The sequence below is a fragment of the Erythrolamprus reginae genome, chromosome 11 (assembly GCF_031021105.1).
Source record: "Erythrolamprus reginae isolate rEryReg1 chromosome 11, rEryReg1.hap1, whole genome shotgun sequence".
Lineage (NCBI taxonomy): Eukaryota > Metazoa > Chordata > Lepidosauria > Squamata > Dipsadidae > Erythrolamprus > Erythrolamprus reginae.
In genome coordinates, this window is record NC_091960.1 from 13602810 (window position 1) to 13624107 (window position 21298).

The 21298-nt window shown below is 43.9% G+C and overlaps 2 protein-coding genes across 8 annotated transcripts in view; one reads left to right on the forward strand and one right to left on the reverse strand.

The window, feature by feature from the left end:
• CTPS1 (CTP synthase 1) overlaps nt 1-8688 on the forward strand; it is a 68234-nt gene extending 59546 nt beyond the window's left edge. Inside the window, exon 19 of the mRNA XM_070764005.1 lies at nt 7430-8688. The gene's annotated coding sequence lies outside the window, so the exon portion shown is untranslated. The remainder of the gene's footprint in view (nt 1-7429) is intronic.
• SCMH1 (Scm polycomb group protein homolog 1) overlaps nt 1049-21298 on the reverse strand; it is a 57678-nt gene continuing 37428 nt past the window's right edge. For 2 of the 7 annotated variants that reach the window (XM_070763997.1, XM_070763995.1), the window contains exons 10-17: nt 20182-20308; nt 17752-17952; nt 16346-16528; nt 12644-12775; nt 6491-6694; nt 4552-4694; nt 3250-3364; nt 1049-1612 (exon numbers count right to left, since the gene is read on the reverse strand). In XM_070763997.1, coding sequence (XP_070620098.1) covers nt 1572-1612; nt 3250-3364; nt 4552-4694; nt 6491-6694; nt 12644-12775; nt 16346-16528; nt 17752-17952; nt 20182-20308 — 1146 coding nt within the window. In that variant the 3' untranslated portion in view covers nt 1049-1571. Of the gene's footprint in view, nt 1613-1936; nt 3365-4551; nt 4695-6490; nt 6695-12643; nt 12776-16345; nt 16529-17751; nt 17953-20181; nt 20309-21298 lie in introns of those variants that run through there. The other 5 variants (XM_070764002.1, XM_070764000.1, XM_070763999.1 and 2 more) reach the window with 4 other exon arrangements.

Genomic DNA, 21298 nt, shown 5'->3' on the forward strand with positions numbered 1-21298 from the left:
TTGTAATTATACAACCAATTTAGGTGAACCAATTATTCACCCGAATTGGTGGTAAGATGGGCAGCTAAATATATCTTCTAAATCAGGAGTCCTCAAACATTTTAAACAAGGCGCCAATTCAGTCCCTCACACCGGCTGGGTGGGTGTGGCTAGGTGGTCATGTGACTGGGTGGGTGTGGCCAATTTAGTAGTCCATTAAACAATACACACAAATTAAACTTAGTTATGCTCCTGGGATTGGAAAAGTTAATGAAGGAATGTAGCTGCCTTGGGATGTGTGTGTGTGAAGGAATTGTGTTTGTGTGCTGTTCCCTTCCTCCCTCTCTCTAGAGGCCGGGGAGGCCAAAAACGGGCCTATTTTTGGCGTCAGACAGTGGGTGAAGGCTGGTGGGGTGATGTGGGAGGGGCAGCCTTGTGTCCCACATGGGCCAGATTAATGGCTTCAACGGGCCACATCTGGCTCACGGGCCATTAGTTTGAAGACCTGTGTTCTCAATAAATTTATTTTCTACGTCCTAACAGTTCATGGGGTAGAAGTACAAAACAATAATTCCCACCAATCTGAGACTGTGTAGTTATCCAAGTAAAACTGTTTTCCAAAATTACTGGCTTACTGAAGCAACTTTAAATGTCCATGGAGCTTCTCAGTCATCCAGGTCATGGTTGTCCCACAGGTGCTTTTTCAAGAGGCAACTGTACTCTCTGGTTTTTCTTTGTTGGGCGTTTTGCTTCTCATCCAACAAGCTTCTTTAGCTCCGAAGAAGGTTCTCGGATGAGAAGCGAAACGTCTTCAAAGAAAAACCAGAAACTCCAGCTGCCTCTTGAAAAAGCCACCCATGAATATATCCATCCTAAGATAAAATACAGAAAATAGTATAAGGGCAGACTAGATGGACCATGAGGTCTTTTTCTGCCGTCAGACTTCTATGTTTCTATGAAGCAACTTTAACCTTCTTTTGGGCTGTGTTATGAACTCAAGATCTTGGGAGGCCTGCGTTCAGTCTCTTGCTGATTGACTTGAGCCAACAGAAACCCGCTCAGCTTTTCATTTTATTTTTTAAAATTTTATTTATAAACAAAATCATCGGAGTAAGTGCAGAAAAGAACGCTGGCAGGATTCTCCCCGCTACCTGCCCTGGGCAGTGCTTACAGAAACATTATTCTGCAACCAGGCAGTAATAGCAGAAACAGGTGGCCTAAATTGGACAACCAAGATGGTGGCAGTCACTGCTGGATCCTCTTTCCTGGAATTGGGTTTATTGCCTGTGAATTTTCATTCTTTTCTTTTAGAGGCCCTCTTGCCTTGCCCTCTGGCCTGGCCTGCGGAGCTCCTCTTCCGGAAGTGTTTGGGAGAGAAAGAAGCAACCCGGGAAGGAGCAGCAGGGAGTGTAACTCGGCAGAAAGAAAGGCTGTGAAAGGCTTGTACCTTTGCCTAAACCCCTTTTTCCCAGTTCGGGAATCGGAGAAGGCGAACCAGCCATGGGCAACTGAGTCTCAGCATTCCATTTGTCTGCATCCTGAAGGACAAGCTGCTATGGGTATTCTGGAGGAATTTTTTTTTTTTTAAAGCATCACAGACTTGCTTTCCACAAAGCAGACTTCAGTGGAGGACCTGGAGAAAAAGCAGAATTGTGGGGCACCGGGTTAAGACCTCCTCCTCCTCTTCCTCTTCTCACCTGCCAGCAGCAAAACCTTTCTAACTACAGCACGATGGGGTCACCCGTTCAAGTGCCATCAAAATAAATACATTGTTTTCCAGCATACGTGTAACCAATGGTCCAGGTTTCCCTACTGCAGTGTTTCCCAACCTTGCTAACTTGAAGATATCTGGACTTCAATTCCCAGAACTCCCCAGCCAGCGAATGCTGGCTGGGGAATTCTGGGAGTTGAAGCCCAAAGAGCTTCAAGTTGCCAAGGTTGGGAAACACTGCCCTACTGGAATCGGTGGAGCAACATGAAAAAAAAAAAAAAAGGAGCCCATTTCTGCATCTCTGTTATTCCACACGCTCGCCAGGTAGGTAGCTGTCCAGGATACACTGCCAGGGTGAAGGGGGGGAGGTATATTAAATGGTACCACGTTAGGAGACGTTGTGGAACTCCCCAGGGGAAGAGTTAAAAGTCAGGAGCAATTAGAAAACTGTCGAGCCAAGGACAGGAGTGTGGGGGGGAGAGGGTTGCTTAATTGTTATGCCCTGTGTCACCCCAGTATAGGACCACACACCTCCCACCCTCCTGGCTCACGTGTAGTGTTGGAATGGTGAACGACACAAATGCAGAGTCACTGCTTGTGTCAAAATAAATATAAAGAACTGCCTGCCTATCAACCAGCAGTGGGTGCATAAGGTGTGTGTAAGAACATAAGAAGAGCCAGGCTGAATCGGGCCAAAGCCCATCGAGTCCAGCATTCTGTCTCACACAGTGGCCCACCAATCGTACATGGGGATCTTGAGCAGAAAGAGAAGGCAAGACCCTCCCTTGACCCCCAACAAATGGTACCCAAGGGAATCCTGCCTGCCTCAAGCGACAGAGAGGCGGCACTTGGACATCCAACTCCAAGAGTGTGTGTGTGTGTGTGTGTGTGTACAGCTTGAGTCCTCAATACAGGAAGAGGTTAACAGCACCAAGTGAGAAGTAGGAAGTGAGCTCTGCAGGCAGGGAAGTAGAGCTTGCTGGAGAGGCTCCTGCCAAAACTCCCACCCCACCCCTGCACCCAAGGGAGGGAGTGCATCCTCTGGAGAGCAGCCGCCCCTTGTCCTCCACAGGTGGCTCCTTCTTCTAATCAGTTTCTTCTGTGGGGCACTGAAAAGTGACCTCTTGGCGTCCTCCTCCAATGGCACGAAGAGGCTTCCCAAAAAGAGCAGCAGCGAAAGGAGAAGGTGTGATTAAAAGAGACGGGCCAGAACCCGCCAAGTCGAATGCAAGGAGGGTGTGTGTGTGCCCTGCCACAGCTCCGCCTACCGGAGGCCTCCTCGCCCCTGCCGGATACGCTCCCCAGAGGCTCCCAGGGGAGAGTCGAGGAAACTTCTCCCCTTTGGGAGGGTCCACCTGAAGCTTCGTACAATGATTCGGGAGGCCTAGGGACCTCCCCCCACTGCGGGAAGTCACCTTCCTTCTGCCGGTGAAGAAAGGGGTCCTAGGGATTCCGTGGACGCGGCGGCTGCGGGAGGGAGTCACGCGATCTGCGTGCCGTTTGTGGAGAGCTGAGAGGGCCAACGATTGTGCCGGGGAAGAGTCCTTTTCAGAACTTGCCCTGTTTCAACTTATCAATGTGGTAGGTGAGCTTCAGCGCCGGCCCCAGTTTCAAGCCCATGTACTTCATCATCATGTCGCTGCGCAACAAGAGCAAGGCCTTGCCGTCAATCTCCTGCAGGCATAGAGCAGAAAGAGAGAGAGGTGAGAAGAGGCTGGGTCATGACTGCTGATCTATGAGATAATACATGACAGGGCTGCCTAATTTTGAAACGTCAGCTGCATTAGGAAAAAGAAAGGATTTCTTTCACATGCCTCCACGTTAGGAGTGACACTTCTCAAAACCCCTTCGTTTGCATAAGCTTTACATGGAGATTAGAGGCTTAGGGTTTGGCTTCTTTCTTAGCTACCTGGGGAAAGTCTTTAAAAGTGGAAGTCAGCCTTTTTATAAGATTCCTCAAGTAAAGCTCCTGGGAACAGCTCTTTACCTCTGCTCTTCTCTCTTTCAGGGGGGTCAAACTTGATTTCATTGAGAGCCGCAGAGTCATAGGGGCTCTCGGGGTAGGAGGCAGGGTGTCCATGACCAGCTGGACATCACTCCAGGGGTGAAATCCTGCAGGTTCTGGAGACCTAGTAGGGGGAATTTTGAGTGGTTCAGAGAAGCGGCAAATGCCACCTCTGGCTGGCCCCAGAGTGGGGTGGGAATGGAGATTTATAGCATCCTTCCCCTGCCACACCCACAGAACCTGTAGTAAAAAAAATCTGGATTTTACCACTGCATCCCTCGTGTCGGGGTGCCTATGGCAACCCGAGCGCCCTGCCAGTGAAAACTGGCTCCCAAGCTCTGTTTTTGGCTGTGACGGCCTCCTGCAACCTTCTGCCAGCAAAACTGGAGCTCCGTGTGGCCCTTCTGAGTTCCATTTCCTCTGGCAGAGGCCACCCAGGGCTACTCCTTCGCTGTTTCCAGGGCGGCCCCACAAAATCTAAGCACCCAGCAGGCCGGATCTAGCCTGCAGGCCTTGCGTTTGACACCTCTGCTCTACTTCAATTCTTAAGCTAAGATTGATGGTCATCCTGCTTACTGCTGGAAGGCCCCCAAAGCTTTGCCTCTACAGTGTGTCACTAAGAGATCTTGACCTTCTCAGAGGGAAGAAAGCCTCACAGAACGGTCAATCTTGTGTTAAATGCTGCTTCACGAGCAGGAACATTGTATTTTACATTGTGTTTTACATTGTATTGCTATTGCTGTGAGCCGCCCCGAGTCTGCGGAGAGGGGCGGCATACAAATCTGATTAAACTTAAAACTTAAACTTAAACCATCAAGAGGGAAAGTACTACTGATGACCCAGAATTCATATTTACGTGTTTCCGGAAGAGATCTGCATGGGGTCCCAGCTGGGGGTCAGCGTCTCTTACAAACTGCATGACGTCTTCTACTGTCCAGGCAGAGGGGTCCCGGGTACCCAACCGTGACGTGTCTCGAGAACTCAGGTATCTGTCAGCGCCTAAGGGCACAGTGACAAAATGCAAGTAAACCCTGGTGTTGCAGAAGCTCAGGGATCCATGCTATTGAAAGAACGGTTTCTGGTGACACCTTTTATTTAAAAAAAATCACCACCACTATTATCAAATTGAATGAATTAACCATTTATCATTTGTATAGAAAGAAGCAGGGCGAGGCTGCTGATGGGTTTGTAGGGGTTTGGGAGAACCCCTAGCTAAGATTCGGTGCTCTTTGGAGAACCCCCAAAACGGGCCTACTAGAAGTTCAAGATGTTTCCTGCCTGTAGAGGGCCTACAGAGCCGGGGGAGGCTGTTTTTGCCCTCCTGGAGGCTCAAACAAAGCCTGGGAAGGGCAAATACACCCCCCCCTACGTGGTGCAGATGTCCGACTATGCCACGCCCATCATGGCCACGCCCACCCAGCACCCACGCCCACCCAGCACCCAGGCAGAGAACCCCTTGCTAAATGCTGGATTACAGCATTCCTGTCAAACAGACAACAAGTGGTCAAAATAGGAAGCACCATATCCACCCCCGTCCCAGTTAAAAGCGGTGTTCCCCAAGGTAGTGTACTGGGACCAACACTCTTCATTCTCTACATCAATGACCTTTGCGATTACATCACAAGCAACTGTGTCCTCTTCGCCGATGATGTAAAACTCTTCAACACCACTGATAACACAACTACTCTCCAAAAAGACCTTGACGCTGTTTCTGAGTGGTCTAACACATGGCAACTCCAAATCTCAACTAGCAAATGCTCTGTCCTACACATTGGGAAGAAGAATCTAAACTCCAAATACGAACTGAATAATCAAATTATTACAGATAATCCCCACTCGGTTAAAGACCTTGGTATACTAATAACAAAAGATTTAAGTGCCAAAACCCACTGCAACAATATAGCCAAGAAGGCTTCAAGAGTTGTAAACCTAATCCTACGTAGCTTCTGCTCTGGCAATCTCACACTACTTACCAGAGCTTACAAAACTTTTGCCAGACCCATTCTTGAATACAGCTCATCTGTTTGGAACCCATATCGCATCTCAGACATTAACACCCTTGAAAATGTCCAAAGATACTTCACCAGAAGAGCCCTTCACTCCTCCACTCGAAACAGAAGACCCTACGAGACTAGACTTTCAATCCTGGGCCTAGAAAGCCTAGAACTAAGATGCCTTAAACAAGATCTAAGTACAGTATTGCCCACAAGATCATATGCTGCAACGTCCTGCCTGTCAGCGACTACTTCTGCTTCAACAACAACACAAGAGCACACAACAGATTTAAACTTAATATTAACCGCTCCAAACTTGACTGTAAAAAATATGACTTCAGTAACCGAGTTGTCGAAGCGTGGAACTCATTACCGGACTCCATAGTGTCATCCCCAAACCCCCAACACTTTACCCTTAGATTATCTACGGTTGACCTATCCAGATTCCTAAGAGGTCAGTAAGGGGGCGAGTACAAGTGCACTAGAGTGCCTTCCGTCCCCTGTCTTATTTGCTCTCCTCTATCTCCTATACCTTTCTTCTATTCTTTCATTGATATGTTCTATTACTATATCTTCTTTTCTATTATTTCTTAGATATATTTTACTATGAGTATCTCCTCTATAACCTTCATCATGTATTTTACTATGTGTATATTGATATATACCCACTAAAACCCTCATTGTGTAATGGACAAAATAAATAAATAAATAAATAAAAATAAATAAGTCCCTCCACTCCTGTTAATAGGACAAAGGTCAAGCTAGACTGCTCCATAGAAGAAGGGTGTTGAGGTCTCTTACCCCCAGCACTCAGTCTATGCCCAGCAGGGGTACTGCACTGAGTGAGGCTGGAGGGCTGATAAAGGTGTCGGTATCCCTGAAGTCGGAAGTCCCTTGAGTTCCGGACGGGACTGGACACGCTAACGGCATTCAAGGCTGAGTCGATCGGGTCCAAGCGAGGCTCCAGAGGACCAGGGAGACTGTCGTTCAAGACAAAGGTTTCACCTGGAAGACATAAGCAACTGCTGAGGGAGGTGCGAGTAACAGGGGTCTGTGTGCTGTGACATACACAAATATCTCGAGTTGTAAGAGCAAATTTATTCAGCTAGAAAGTTGGGCAGAAGGAATTGCGTTCACCACTTTGTATCAGGTTCTTCAAGATAATTTATCAAGCCACGGTGGCGCAGTGCAGTACTGCAGGCTACTTCTGCTGCCTGCCAGCTGCCTGCAATTTGGCAGTTCGAATCTCAGCAGGCTCAAGGTTGACTCAGCCTTCCAACTTCCGAGGTAGGTAAAATGAGGACCCAGATTGTTGGGGGTAATATATGCTGACGTAAACTGCTTAGAGAGGGCTGCAAAGCACTGTGAAGCAGTCTAAACCAGTGTTTCCCAACCTTGGCAACTTGAAGATATCTGGACTTCAACTCCCAGAATTCCCCAGCCAGCATTCGCTGGCTGGGGAATTCTGGGAATTGAAGTCCAAATATCTTCAAGTTGCCAAGGTTGGGAAACACTGGTCTAAACGATACTGCTATTGCTATTCTTCCTACGTAACCAAATTCAGCCATTCTCTTCATGTCTTCTGCATGCCATTATAATATTGTTTTTATCGTTGTGAGCTGCCCCGAGTCTTCGGAGAGGGGTGGCATACAAATCTAATAAATTAATTATTAATTATTATTATTATTATTATTATTATTTATTTATTATTATTATTGTTGTTGTTGTTGTTGAAAACAGTAGATACATTCACCCTGGAGCACCCCTGAGATTTCTACGATCAGCCAATGGAGTGGAAAGACCAAGCCTTTTCTTGCTAAGAGAGACCATCTTAACATTCCCTAGGCCCATTATGGCAGGACTGCATTAAAACAAAGACCAAGAATCCTATAACTTTGTTTTGCTTCTGCTTTTTCAATTGGAAGCTATCTAGACATTCCTTCATCTAAATTTTGCTGTCTTTTTGTTCTCGGGTGCCAGCTCTTGGGTTAAATAAACATGGAGCATTATCTGGCATCCATTCCTCATTTCATTCTGGCAGGAAAGTAAATTGTGGTTAAGGCAGGAGAAACTCCAAAAATTCTGAAGTCCAGTAGGGAAACATTCAAGCCAAATTCCAACAAGCAGCCATTTCTTATGTGCTGCTGTTGGTTCAATGCTACATGAAGGATGCAGAGAAAGACTTAGGCCAGTAAATATGTTAAAGGGTTAAATAGGGTTCAGGAGGGAAGTGTTTTTAACAGGAAAGTGAACACAAGAACAAGGGGGCACAATCTGAAGTTAGTTGGGGGAAAGATCAAAGGCAACATGAGAAAGTATTATTTTACTGAAAGAGTAGTAGATCCTTGGAACAAACTTCCAGCAGACGTGGTTGGTAAATCCACAGTAATCGAATTTAAACATGCCTGGGATAAACATATATCCATCCTAAGATAAAATACAGGAAATAGTAAAAGGGCAGACTAGATGGACCATGGGGTCTTTTTCTGCCGTCAGTCTTCTATGTTTCTATGTTTCTATGTAACACGTCTGGGCCACATATGCCATCTTCTATCACATCTTCTGTGCATGAGATTTTGATCTGCTGAGCTACGGCATCATCTTTAAAACATCACCAAAGGAGTGTCACACATTGGTCAGCCAATGGCATCAGAGTGTGTTCACAGGTCAGCTAATGAGAGAGGTTCAAATTACTTTAAAAAAAATCACATCTTACTTGAGCTGTTCATTATAAGCCTTTAAACATAGAAAACAACCCACAGTCCATACAAACTTTCCCTTTGGTGTACAGAACAACAGAATTGGAAACGAAATCTGAGATCTTCTAGTCCTCAAGACCCAAGATTGGACAAATGGCTGTCTAATTTTTTCTTGAAAAACTCTAGTTTGTTTGAATGTTTGTTTTATTGGATTTATATGCCGCCCCTCTCCGAAAACTTGGGGCGGCTAACAACAATCATGAACAATATACAATAAAATAGTGATGGAGCACCTCTAAATTCTATGGCCAAGTCGTTTCACTGATTGTTCTGTCAGGAAATTCCTCCTTAGTTCTAGGTTGCTTCTCTCCTTGATTAGTTTCCATCCGTTGCTTCAGGTGATTTGGAGAACAGGCAACCCCTCAAGTATTGCAACATTGCTATCATGTCTCCCCTGGTCCTTCTTTTCATTAGACTAGACCAGCTATCTGCAACCTCGGGCTCCGGAGCTGCATGTGGCTCTTTCATCCCCCTGCTCTGGCTCCCTCTCTGCTGAAGACATCACTGGCTGGCTCCGCCCCTCGCCCTTCCCTCCCCATCCCTCCTCACCTGGCCTGAGAAGGTGAGAGCAGCAGAGACGGATGGAGACTCACTCCCTATTCCAGAGCAGGCGTGAAGCACCGCTGTACTTGCCCTATTTCACAGATGCTTCCAGCCCTAGTTGGTGCTACACATACCTCGGTCACTCAGGGAGATACACGACTTGCTCTCTGCTCTGGGACACTCGCCCAACCCGGCAGCGGCCGATGCTCTGCATTGTAATGGGCTCCAGGAGGAGAGGACGCCGTTTCCCCCATTGTGAAGCCTGCTAAGTTTAACTGTGCTGCACAAGGTGCTGTGAGAGCAGCGGGCAGGCTGTGGAGGTGGCAACAGCCGGGGCGTTGGCTGCAGGTAGGCTGAGCCAGTGTCTCAGGGTGGAGAGCAAGTTACACATCTCCCTAAGTGACCAAGGTGTGTGCAGCACCAACAAGGGCTGTAAGAAGCGCCTGCAAGACATGGGGCTTTGCTCCCACTCTGGAATATGCAGCGTGTCACCCACCATCACCCTTACCTTCTCAGGCCAGGCAAGGGGGCTCCAGCTGATAGGGAGCCACAGCAGGGGGATGAAAGTGCTTCATTTATCTGGGAACCTGAAATGACTCTCGATTTAAATATGGTAAAAAGGCACCCGAAGAAGAAGAAAGAACATCATCAGTCAAAGAAACCCCACACCCCACCAACTCTCACCTTTTTTTCCGAAATGGTTCAAGAGGGAACACACACACACATGAGACAGAGAGAGAGGGACAGAGAAAGGGAGATGAGAGGGAGAGAAAGAGAGACACAAATAGACACAAAGAGAGAGGGAAACCTGTTTCCAGGAGCGCGCTAACATTCCTGGTCCTACTGGAACGGGCCGGGAGCGCACCCCTGCTGCCCCCCGTCGCCTGAACCCGGAAATGGGCAAACAAGTAAGTGCCCGCTCGCTGCTACCCGCCCGTTTGCTCCCCCACTGCCCGCTTGCTGCCACTCTCCTCTCGCTCTTGGGGCAAATGGCAGCAGCCCAGGCGGTGGGGGAGCTGGCGCGAGGCAAGCAAGGGGTGAATGGCGGGGGAAGGCAATGCTCGTGGCAGGGCAGGCTTAGGTCTGGGGAAGCGCCGGTGGTGCGCACACGCCCGGCATTGCCACCGGAGCTAGGCTACGCGCTACATGGCCGCCACCAGAACCGCGTCCCCCACCGTTTAGGCTGGGGCTCACCACTGCCTGTTTCCCCCAGAAAACAGCAGGAGTCACAAAATCTGGGAAGCGTGGTTGGGGGGGATCATATGAATGGGTGGGAGTGAGGTCGAGTTGGCCACACCCACCCAGGTTTTGTGGCTCCCGGGGATTTCTTTTCTGTGGGAAATGGGTCCAGATGGGTCTTTGAGTGTTTAAGGTTGTAAACCCCTGGACCAGACGCACCCAATTCCTGCAACATTTTTGCTTATGTTTCAACCTCCAGTCCCCTAATCCTTTTTGTTGCTCTTCCTGAATTCTTTCCCGAGTCTCAACATCTGTTTTATATTGTGGTGACCCAAAGTGGAATGCAATATTCCAAGCGTGGTCTTGCTTTCCTGGCACTTCCTACTGGAAGCAAAACAAATTGCTGCAAGCATAAGAACTATTTCCCCTCCTGAAAGAGTTGTAAAGGCTTCTGTGCCCATTGTCATATGCCAACATCCATTCATAAATGAGAAGACACCTTTTTACTAAGAACAGACTAGTCGCCATGAGTGGCAGGCAGAAAGTACTTGTCTGGCAGAAGCTGAGGGGGCTCTCAGTAAGATGTTACGAATTTTGAGGGCTCACTTACTTAAAGAAAAGAAAAAAAAACATTAACCAAGAGTTCAACGAGCTCAGAGATCTGTTTCATCCAGCCATGAACCCTATTCCCAAGTATGACCTTAGATGCTACCTGGGAAGCTCACTAGAACATGAAGGCATTGTTGTTGTTCTTAATAACTGGTATCCAAAAGGCATAAGAAACATGTTCCATAGAATTGTCATGAAATAAGAAGTAGTGACAAAAAACATGGGCAAGAGGCCTAATTTTGCTTTTCAAAATGGGAACAATGGGAACTGAACATTCATCTTCAGCCTACGAAACTTCTTGCAACTTGACTTGGAATCAACTCCCCCCCTCCCCCCAATGTCTTTAGTGCTCCCACCCTACTGGCCTTCCGTAAGGCCACAAAGACCTGGCTTTGCTGGCAGGTCTGGGGGCCATGAATTAACAACTATCACGGCCAAATTGCATGAATGGTATGCATGTATGGTGTCTGGATAGTTTTAGTTATAATTAGGGTTTTATAGTTTAGATTTACATTTGACTTCTTTTTATTGTTTTGTATTTTGTATTGTTGTAATCTGCCCTGAGTCCTTTGGGATTGGGCAGCACAGAAGTCAAATTAAATAATCAATCAATCAATCAATCCTTCTTGGGCTTGCTTGTTCTGAGAAATAAGCTTGCACTAGAGAAGAACCCTCACCCCATCTTCACAGAAATGGAAGAACTGATCGGATGCCTTCTGAACACAACCAAATAACGTCTTGCATGGGGACACGAGAGGCTGATATTTTATTTTGGGATATTGTGACTGCATAGAAGAGCCATGATGGCACAATGGTTAGAATGCAGCATCCTAAGCTAACTCTGCCAACTGCCAGCAGTTCGATTTTGACTGAATCAAGGTTGACTCATGTGTTCCATCTTTCTGAGGTCAGTAAAATGAGGACACAGAGTGTTGGGGGCAATATGCTGGCTCTGTAAACTGCTTGGAGGGAGACTGAAAAGCACTGTGAAGTAGCATGTAAGTCTAATTGCTATTGCTATAAAGTGTAGAAAGAACCTCAATCCCACTGATTTAAATGTATAGATGACTTTTGTTCTCATAGTTATGCACAGATAATCTGGAGCATATAGATTAAAGAGACCACCCAAGAAGTTAGAAGAAAGGAAATTTGCTGTGGCCCGCTGTCTGCAATCCTGCTTGAGGAAGAGGGAGATTGTGATCCCGTTGTATAGAGCGCTGGTGAGACCACATTTGGAATAATACTGTGTTCAGTTCTGGAGACCTCACCTACAAAAAGACATTGATAAAATTGAAGGGGTCCAAACGACGGGCTACAAAAATAATGGAAGGTCTTAAGCATAAAACTTATCAGGAAAGACTTCATGAACTCAATCTGTATCGTCTGGAGGACAGAAGGGAAAGGGGGGACATGATCGAAACATTTAAATATGTTAAAGGGTTAACTAAGGTTCAGGAGGGAAGTGTTTTTAATAGGAAAGTGAACAAAAGAACAAGAGGGCACAATCTGAGGTTAGTTGGGGGAAAGACCAGAAGCCACATGAGAAAATATTATTTTACTGAAAGAGTAGTAGATGCTTGGAACAAACTTCCAGCAGACGTGGTTGCTAAACCCACAGTAACTGAATTTAAACATGCCTGGGATAAACATCTATCCATCCTAAGATAAAATACAGAAAATCGTATAAGGGGAGACTAGATGGACCATGAGGTCTTTTTTTGCCGTCAATCTTCTATGTTTCTATGAAGAACAGCAGAAGGCAGCGTCCAGTTGAGCTAGAAGTAGAACGTGGACATGACTTTCAACCTATGCTGCTTGATAAAGGAATGATATCAGCAAGGCTGGGAAAAGAGGCTGTGCTCACCTTCCAAAGGGTGATGGTCATTCTTTGGCAACTTGGGGGACAGAGGAGCACTGTAGGGAAGGAACTCTTGGGAATACCTCTTTGTACCTCGGCCTGGTCCCTGCAGAGAGCCGTCTAACGAAATACTCCTGTCTTGGAAGAGAGAACAAGCCCTGCTTAAGATCAGCACCTTCGTTGGGAAACGGACCTTCTACCTTGTCTCAGCAGGATTGCCATATGATATGGATTACTCATTGGCTTTCTTCTCCCAAATGGCCTACACCAGCGTCTATCATTACACCAGCAGAAACAGCTCTACTGCCGAACTGAAAGATGATATTGAAAACTCTGGATGTATTGTATTTTTCAGAGTACAGTATAAGACACACCTTTTTCCTTCCTAAAAGAGGCTGAAAATTCAGGTGAGTCTTCTACTCTGAATGCAGCTTTTTTCCGAAGCCCCCCAACCCAGCCCTAACTAGGTGCTAACGATCTTCCCAGCTCTTATCTTGCAGGTTCTTTCAATGTTACTGTCTGTGAAGAAGGTTTTCCAAGCTCTAAGTCTTTGCAGAGGTTTTTTTTCATTACTCTAACTTGCTCCAAGTAAGTTTCTTTCCAGCCCTAACCAAGTGACAACAATGTTCCCAGCTCTTAAGGCTTGCAAGGTCTTTCATTGTTATTCTCTGCAAATAATTTTTTCCAAGCGTTATGTCTTTCCAGGTTTTTTTCCATTGCTCTACTTGCTCAGAATTTTTCTTTCTAGCTCTAACCAGGTTCTAACAATGTTCCCAGCTTTTACTGGCTTGCAAGCTCTTTCATTGTTACTCTCTCCAAATAAGGGTTTTTTTTAAAAAAAGCCTAACCAGGGAATAAAAGAATGTGCTGAAACTGGCCAGATATGCTAGCCAGATGAATATCAGGTAAGCAAATTCTTTTCCCTATTTTCTTCCCCAAAAACTAAGGTGTGTCTTATACTCTGAAAAATATGGTAACTAACCGTCTCATTATTGGTTCTATACAATAATTGGAGAAATTTTATGAATGGCATTTCCAGGGCCAATAATTGCTTCATTTGGAGAGCTTTAAATTTTTTAAAAGTCTTTTTGTTCTCCTAACTGAAAAATTGGTGGTACCCATATCTTAATCCTTATAGACCCGATGGGAATCTGTTGCATGCTCTTAATAGAGTTGGAGAATGACAAAATGCCTCTTTATAGTTAATTTGATCCCCTCAGTTGTTTTGCGCAATTACTTGTTTCAAGCTTCCTGCATCTCATTATTCCTTGATTGTTTGCAGTGGTGCTTTTCAAAGTGATTCTTAAATGTATTTTTGCTCATCACAGGGAAATTTCAAAGCCTTTTGTTTGGCTGACTGGGTAAGCCTCAGAATATGTAGCTAAATGCCAAGACAGCTGTTGGTGAAAATCATGTAGAGCTCAATATTAAAATACACAAAAAAGCTACAAAAATATTCAACATTTCCTTGGTCTACTTTTCTACTTTTCTGACCCAAGTTTCTTAAGGCTGGCACTGACTGGTATTAAAACATATGGGACCTCCTCCCAGGAAATTGATTAATTAGATTTAAAATTTACAAGTGGTTCTCTAAATTAATTTAGTATCTTCTGTGAATTTCAGATGTACAAGAAACACAATCCCTATCTTTTTCATATTACATAATAAAAACAATCATAGTTGTTCTAATTTTATTTTATTTTTTATTGGAATTATTGGCTGCTCTAATCACAAATTACTCAGTTATATACATTTTAGTCACCATAAGATGGCTCAATAACAATATGATGAAAAGGAACAAATGAATAATATTATTATACAACCTACATATAGTCCTTGGATGTCTGATGATTGGCCACCTCAACTGGTCAAATTTGATATCTCCAAGTCATTCTAGTAACATAACCCTCAAGTGTTAAGTCAAGTCGCAACAGGGAAACACACACAGGTTATTTCAAAAACCTCATACCGCATCTTTGACATATCAAATGGAATTTGGGGCAAGCATTTCTGACAGCTGCTCAAAAATAAGACAAATAAAGTGGAACTTCAGCTTAATGACACCCCAACTTAATGGACTTTGGATGCAACCAATTTCCATCCAGAGATTCTCCTAAAATAACTGATCAATTTACGGCATCCAAAGTAGCCTGGACATTTATGCTAATGATGCTAAGCGGCACAAATGAAATAATGGCAATGAATGAGGCAAACTTCCATTTCCACAGGTATTTGCCGTAATCGCACTCGCTTTATCCCCAACTGGTCTATTCAAACTGTCGTTATAACGCACTGCTTTTTAGTTTTCAAGTGAGCTGTCATATCAATCATCATTGTCGCCACCAACAACAACTCATGAACAATAGTAAGTCTGTCATTGTATTTTTGTCAGAGGTAACGTACTTAGAATCTGAGGCACTTAAATAACATCATTAGAAGGAAAGGCCCTATCAATATGTTCTGTGCTGTATCAGGCAAAATAAAATGCATACAGATACACCTTGACTTACAACTAGTTGCTTAGTGACGATTTGAAGTTATGACGGATTCCCCCAAAAGTATTTATGGCCCGATTCTAAAGTTCACACTGGCAAACAGCCCCTCTCCCCGCAAATAATTATATGACATATCAGGTACTTGGAAACCAGATTGCTTTGCAGCACGTTTTACAACAGTTTTGCTAAAACTAGCATTTACTTCTGGTTTTCAGGGAGGGAAAAAGCCCCATAGGAAACAACGAGTTCATTTTACAACTACAGTGTTTGTGTTAAGATTCCAATGGTCACTTTATGACCATGGCATTTGCTTAACGTCCGTTGCAAAAAAAAAAAGGTCTTAACATGAGATCATTCATGTGGCTCATCTGTTTTATGACTGTCGTGAATTACAACTGAAATGGGTCGTAAATTGAGAACTTGACATGTAGCTTTGCCCCAAGTTTAAAAGAGGCACACAATAGGCAGGTAGCAGGAATAGTTCAAAATGATTAATGCTGGACAAATAGTTTGGAATCTATTTGGAATCTATCAAAAAGAGGGCTGTGAAAATATCTATCTGACACCCTGGACATAAATTGTTTCAACTTCTGCCCTCAAAAAGACACCATACGAACAACTAGACACAAGGGCATTTTTACCCGAATGGCATCACTGCTTAACAAATAATTCCCACAACAGTCAAATAATTTACTAAAATTGTATTACTATTATTCTTATTTATTTATTTATTTATTTATTTATTTATTTATTTATTTATTTATTTATTTATTTATTTATTTATTAGATTTGTATGCCGCCCCTCTCCGAAGACTCGGGGCGGCTCACAACAAGAATACAAAATACAAATCCAATGATTAAAACAGGATTAAAACTAGTATCTATCTCTTCCCACTTATTATGATGACCATGCTGCTTGTATCTTTCCATTTATATTGTTTTTATTTGTTTCCTGATACGTTCTGATAGCTTAGCAGTAACGTTGATTATCACTAAGTGTTGTATCTTTTTATTCTTGATGAATGTATTTTATTCTCCTTATGTACACTGAGAGCATACACACCAAAGACAAATTCCTGTGTGTCCAATCACACTTGGCCAATAAAGAATTCAATTCAATTCTATACTATTCTATTCTATACTACACTATGCTATACTGTTCTGTACTCCGCCTGCAGAGATTTCCACGACAGCTCTCCGCCCCAATCCTTACCTGGTAGGTATTTGTCATGGTCGTACTCTCTGGAATGATGCATGTGGTGCTGAGTGAAGGGCTGGTTTCCAAAGAGGTTGTCACTACGCAGGTTGTGGCAAAGTTTCTCAAGGAAACGGAGGACATACGTTATGCTATTCACTGCTGGTAAGTTTAGAGTGTGCTGCTCATGATCAAACACAGCTGAAAGAGGAAACCAACAAAGCCAAATATATGAAAATGTTACAGAGATGACCAGCAGAACTCGACACCCCCCCCCTCCTCAAGCTCTCTGTTGTTGTTCAGTGGAATAAAATGCATTCCAGATTTCCTGGGACTTCAATATTCCACCCACAATAAATTGGAACATTGCTCCATTAGACTAGAACGTTATTGCAATGCAGGGGTAGGCAATAATGATCCTTTTACTCCTTGTGGACTTCAAGTCCCAGAATTCCTGAGGCAGCCAGAATTCTGGGACTTGAAGTCCACAGGCTGTAAAGGAGCCACAGTTGCCCACTCTTGTGCCAAAGGTTTCTAAAAAGCCCAGGATGCTGCATTGCTACTATTAGAACCTCATGGCTGGCAGACATGTATCTCTGGACACAGTTTATTTGTTTGTTTGATTGATTGATTTCTATGCCGCCCTTCTCCTAAGACTCAGGGCGGCTTACAACAAGGCATTGGTTGCCGATCAGTTTCCAGTCACAATTCAAAGTGTTGGTTATGACCTATAAAGCCCTTCATGGCACAGGACCAGATTATCTCAGGGACCGCCTTCTGCCGCACGAATCCCAACGACCGATTAGGTCCCACAGAGTGGGCCTTCTCCGGGTCCCGTCAACTAAACAATGTCATTTGGTAGGACCCAGGGGAAGAGCCTTCTCTGTGGCAGTCCCGGCCCTCTGGAACCAACTCCCTCCAGAGATCAGAATTGCCCCCACCCTCCTCACCTTTCGTAAGCTCCTTAAAACCCACCTCTGCCGTCAGGCATGGGGGAACTGAGATATTCTTTCCCCCTGGGCATCTACAGTTTATGCATGGTATGTCAGTATGTATGTCTGGTTTTTATAATAAGGGTTTTTAGTTGTTTTATTATTGGATTGCTACATATTGTTTTTAGTTAGCCGCCCCGAGTCCACGGAGAGGGGCGGCATACAAATCCAATAAATAAATAAATAAAAATAAATAAAAATAAATAAATAAAAATAAATAAAAATAAACATAATAGAAATCTAGATAAAATTGCAACTAAAAATCCCCATAGTTAAAAATCAGCCAAACGGATTCAAACATCAGGCATCAAACATTCATTCACTGGGTGGGGAAAGGTATTAAAATATCAATGGCCCCAGGCCTGCCAGCAAAAATGGGTCTTTAAAATGTTATTTTCCCAGCGAAGTAGGACAGATCAACCTGAACGTTACCTGAAATAACCTCTCCTCCATGGCCTTGCTTAAGGAATGAGAAGACAGTCTTCTGGTGGTAAGCGCAGTCGATGCACGCTTGGACTGCTTGCTGCAGGACGACGGATGCTCGAGCCGGACCAAAATGGTCAGGCAATTGCTGGATTTTCTTTTTGTCCAGGTGAGGCCCAGGGCTACCGTTTTTATTCAGGTAGATGCAAACTAGGGGGGAGGGGGGGGGAGAGGAGAAAGGAGAAGGAAACATATTAAAAAGCCTTCAATATTTAATTTGAAAAAGCAGAGATAAATTTATTGTAACTCTGGATCAGGCAACAGCCCCTTAATCTCTCTTTTCTGCAAATGAGTTATCTAACCTGGCTGAGTTCCAGAGAACAGATTCACGGGCTGCATTAGTTTCTGAAAATCTATATATCCTGAAAATTGCTCTTTTTTCCCTTCCATTATATACAGTGGTACCTCTACCTACAAACGCTTCTACTTACGAACTTTTCTAGATAAGAACCGGATGTTCAAGATTTTTTTGCCTCTTCTCAAGAACCATTTTCCACTTACAAATCCGAGCCTCCGAAACTGTAACCAGAAAAGGCAGGGAGAAGCCTCTGTAGGCCTCTCTGGGAATCTCTTGGGAGGAAACAGGGCTGGAAAAGGCAGGGAGAAGTCTCTGTGGGGCCTCTGTAGGAATCTCCTGGGAGGAAACAGGGGCAGAAAAGGCGGAGAGAAGCCTCCATGGGGCCTCTCTAGGAATCTCCTGGGAGAAAACGGCCTCCAATCTCCCTGTGGTTTCCCCAATCGCACACATAATTTGCCTATGGGAAAAATTGCTTCTTCTTACAAACTTTTCTACTTAAGAACCTGGTCATGGAACAAATTAAGTTCGTAAGTAGAGATACCACTGTAATTAAATTTTCCAAAAGCTGCTTGATAAACCATGAAGATGAGAGGATGAGACTCGACATCCAGATATGTGCTCTGTTTCTCAACCCTGGCAACTCTTAAGATGTGTGTACATCAGTTCCCAGAATTCCCTCATCCAGCATCCCTCTGTAATGAACTATCATATTTTTCGGACTATAAGATGCACTGGTGTATAAGATGCACCAAGATTTCAAAGAGGTAAATAAGAAAAACCCTGAACCCGTGTCTGCAACAGCCCTGAACCTTTTAATTGAAGATTCTTCAGGGTGAGTGATCATAGCTATGTTTAGAAATCTATTCAGCAGGCTTTAATAGAGACATTTGAGACTTGCAGAATGAATTGTTCAATACATGTCAAACATTCAGATTCTGCTCCTTTATAATAGGGAAATTTGTTGGTTAATTTGGTTAATTTATTCCTAATACATGAACATGTGTAAATGCATGAGCCGAGGTGGCACAGTGGGTAGAGTGCAGTACTGCAGGCTACTAAAGCTGACTGCTAGATCTGCAGGTCAGCGGTTCAAATCTCATCACTGGCTCAAGGTTGACTCAGCCTTCCATCCTTCCGAGGTGGGTAAAATGAGGACCCAGATTGTGGGGGCAATATGCTGGCTCTGTTAAAAAGTGCTATTGCTAACATGTTGTAAGCCGCCCTGAGTCTAAGGAAAAGGGCGACATAAAAAAAAGAAAAGAATGAATGAATGAATAAGAAATGGCTTTTTTAAAACAATTTTTTCTAGTATATGAGATTGCAATGAAGATATACTTTCTTCTTCTTTTTATATGCTTATGAATCCACCTTCAAACATTGTCTCATAATTCCTAGAGAAATTGTGCAGTTTGATGCCAGTTACATGAACATGAAGACCCAAGGAAAGAATTATTTTGGATAATTATTCTTTTGCCCCAACTATTTCCCCCCCTCTATCGTATGAAGTTGCTACTTAAAAAAAAAATCTCCCTCATTAGGTTTGTCATCCATTTATATATTTGTTCCTTTATTCAATTTCTAGTTCCATCCAAGTGCTAAATGATTCCAGGTGGCTTACAAAGAACATGGATTTGAAAATGTCAAGCTGCTGTAATAAACTACAAAAATCAAGATAGAAGAACGACCACACCAGAGGAAAAGAAAAAAAATAAAGTTCATTGCCATGAGTTCACTAATCATCCCAGCGAACTATCTGCGGGAGCAGCCAGTTTTTAAAGGGGACACAATCTGAAGTTAGTTGGGGGAAAGATCAAAAGCAACAAGAGAAAATATTATTTTACTGAAAGAGTAGTAGATCCTTGGAACAAACTTTAAGCAGACGTGGTTGGTAAATCCACGGTAACTGAATTTAAACATGCCTGGGATAAACATATATCCATTGTAAGATAAAATACAGGAAATAGTATAAGGGCAGACTAGATGGACTATGAGGTCTTTTTCTGCCGTCAGTCTTCTATGTTTCTAGGCTTTTTTCAGAAGGTAGAAGGAACTTTCAGAATTAATAGGAGGCCATTCCTTACCTGTAGGGGCCTGCATAGCAGAACTGGGAATAGTAGCTGCATCTTGTGGTACCGTACTTGTGTCAGGCTCAGGAGTGCTAGTTGTCGGGGAAGTAGGTGCTGGATTTAGTAACGTTCGCTGCTTTCTCTGAAAGAAAACAAAAGTTCAATAGCTTTCAATGGAGGAACAAAGTCTACTAGGTAAAAAGGAAGAAGCTGTTCAGAACTGATATCTACTGCATCAAGGATGGGCTCTCAGGAATATAAAGAGGAAATGGCATCTCTGTGACAAAAGTGCACGAGCGATAACGAGTGATAAAAATCTCAAGTCACTGGCAACCACCACAGGGACTGGCAGAAAAATTGTGATTTATAGCGGTGACAAAGATTTTAAGCAGTTGGCTGCCTTTGCTTCCTGCTTTTTCTCTATGGAGCTTGAAAGCAGCCTACACAGAACCCTGTCCAGTCCACAGCCTGCTCCGCTTTAGAATCAAGCTCTTTCAGAGGGGTCAGTCCTGGGGAGTCCTTTCAGTGATTTTAATTAATTTCCAGCTTGGTCTGGTGGTTAAGGTGCTGATCTAGAAACCAGGAAACCACGAGTTCTAGTCTTGCCTTAGGTATGAAAGCCGCCTGGCTCACATTGGACCAATTGCAAGGAAACTCTGACTTCAAGTCCTGCCTTAAGTATGGCATGAAAGCCAGCTGGGTGATTTTCGATCAATTACTAGGAAACGTAGACTTCTAGTCCTGCAATAGGAATGCAAGTCAGCTGGGGGACTTTGGACCAGTCACACTCTCTCACTCCAACCTACCTCAGAGCTGTTGTAGGGAAATTAGGAGGAGGAAAGAGTATTATATATGTTTGCCACAAGTTATTTATAAAACAAGTAAAGTTGAGGTCATCAGCAAGAAAATATTATTCTTCCATCGTTGGACATACAATAATCTTGCTGCAGTGGTCATATCAAAGAAGGAGGGGCTTATGCTTGATAGACATTATTATTATTATTATTATTATTATTATTATTATTATTATTAATAAAAAAATTAATTTAATAGATTTGTATGCTGCCCCTCTCTGAAGACTTGGGGTAGCTTCACAGCATATAATATAAAACAGTAAATACAAAGAGAAATC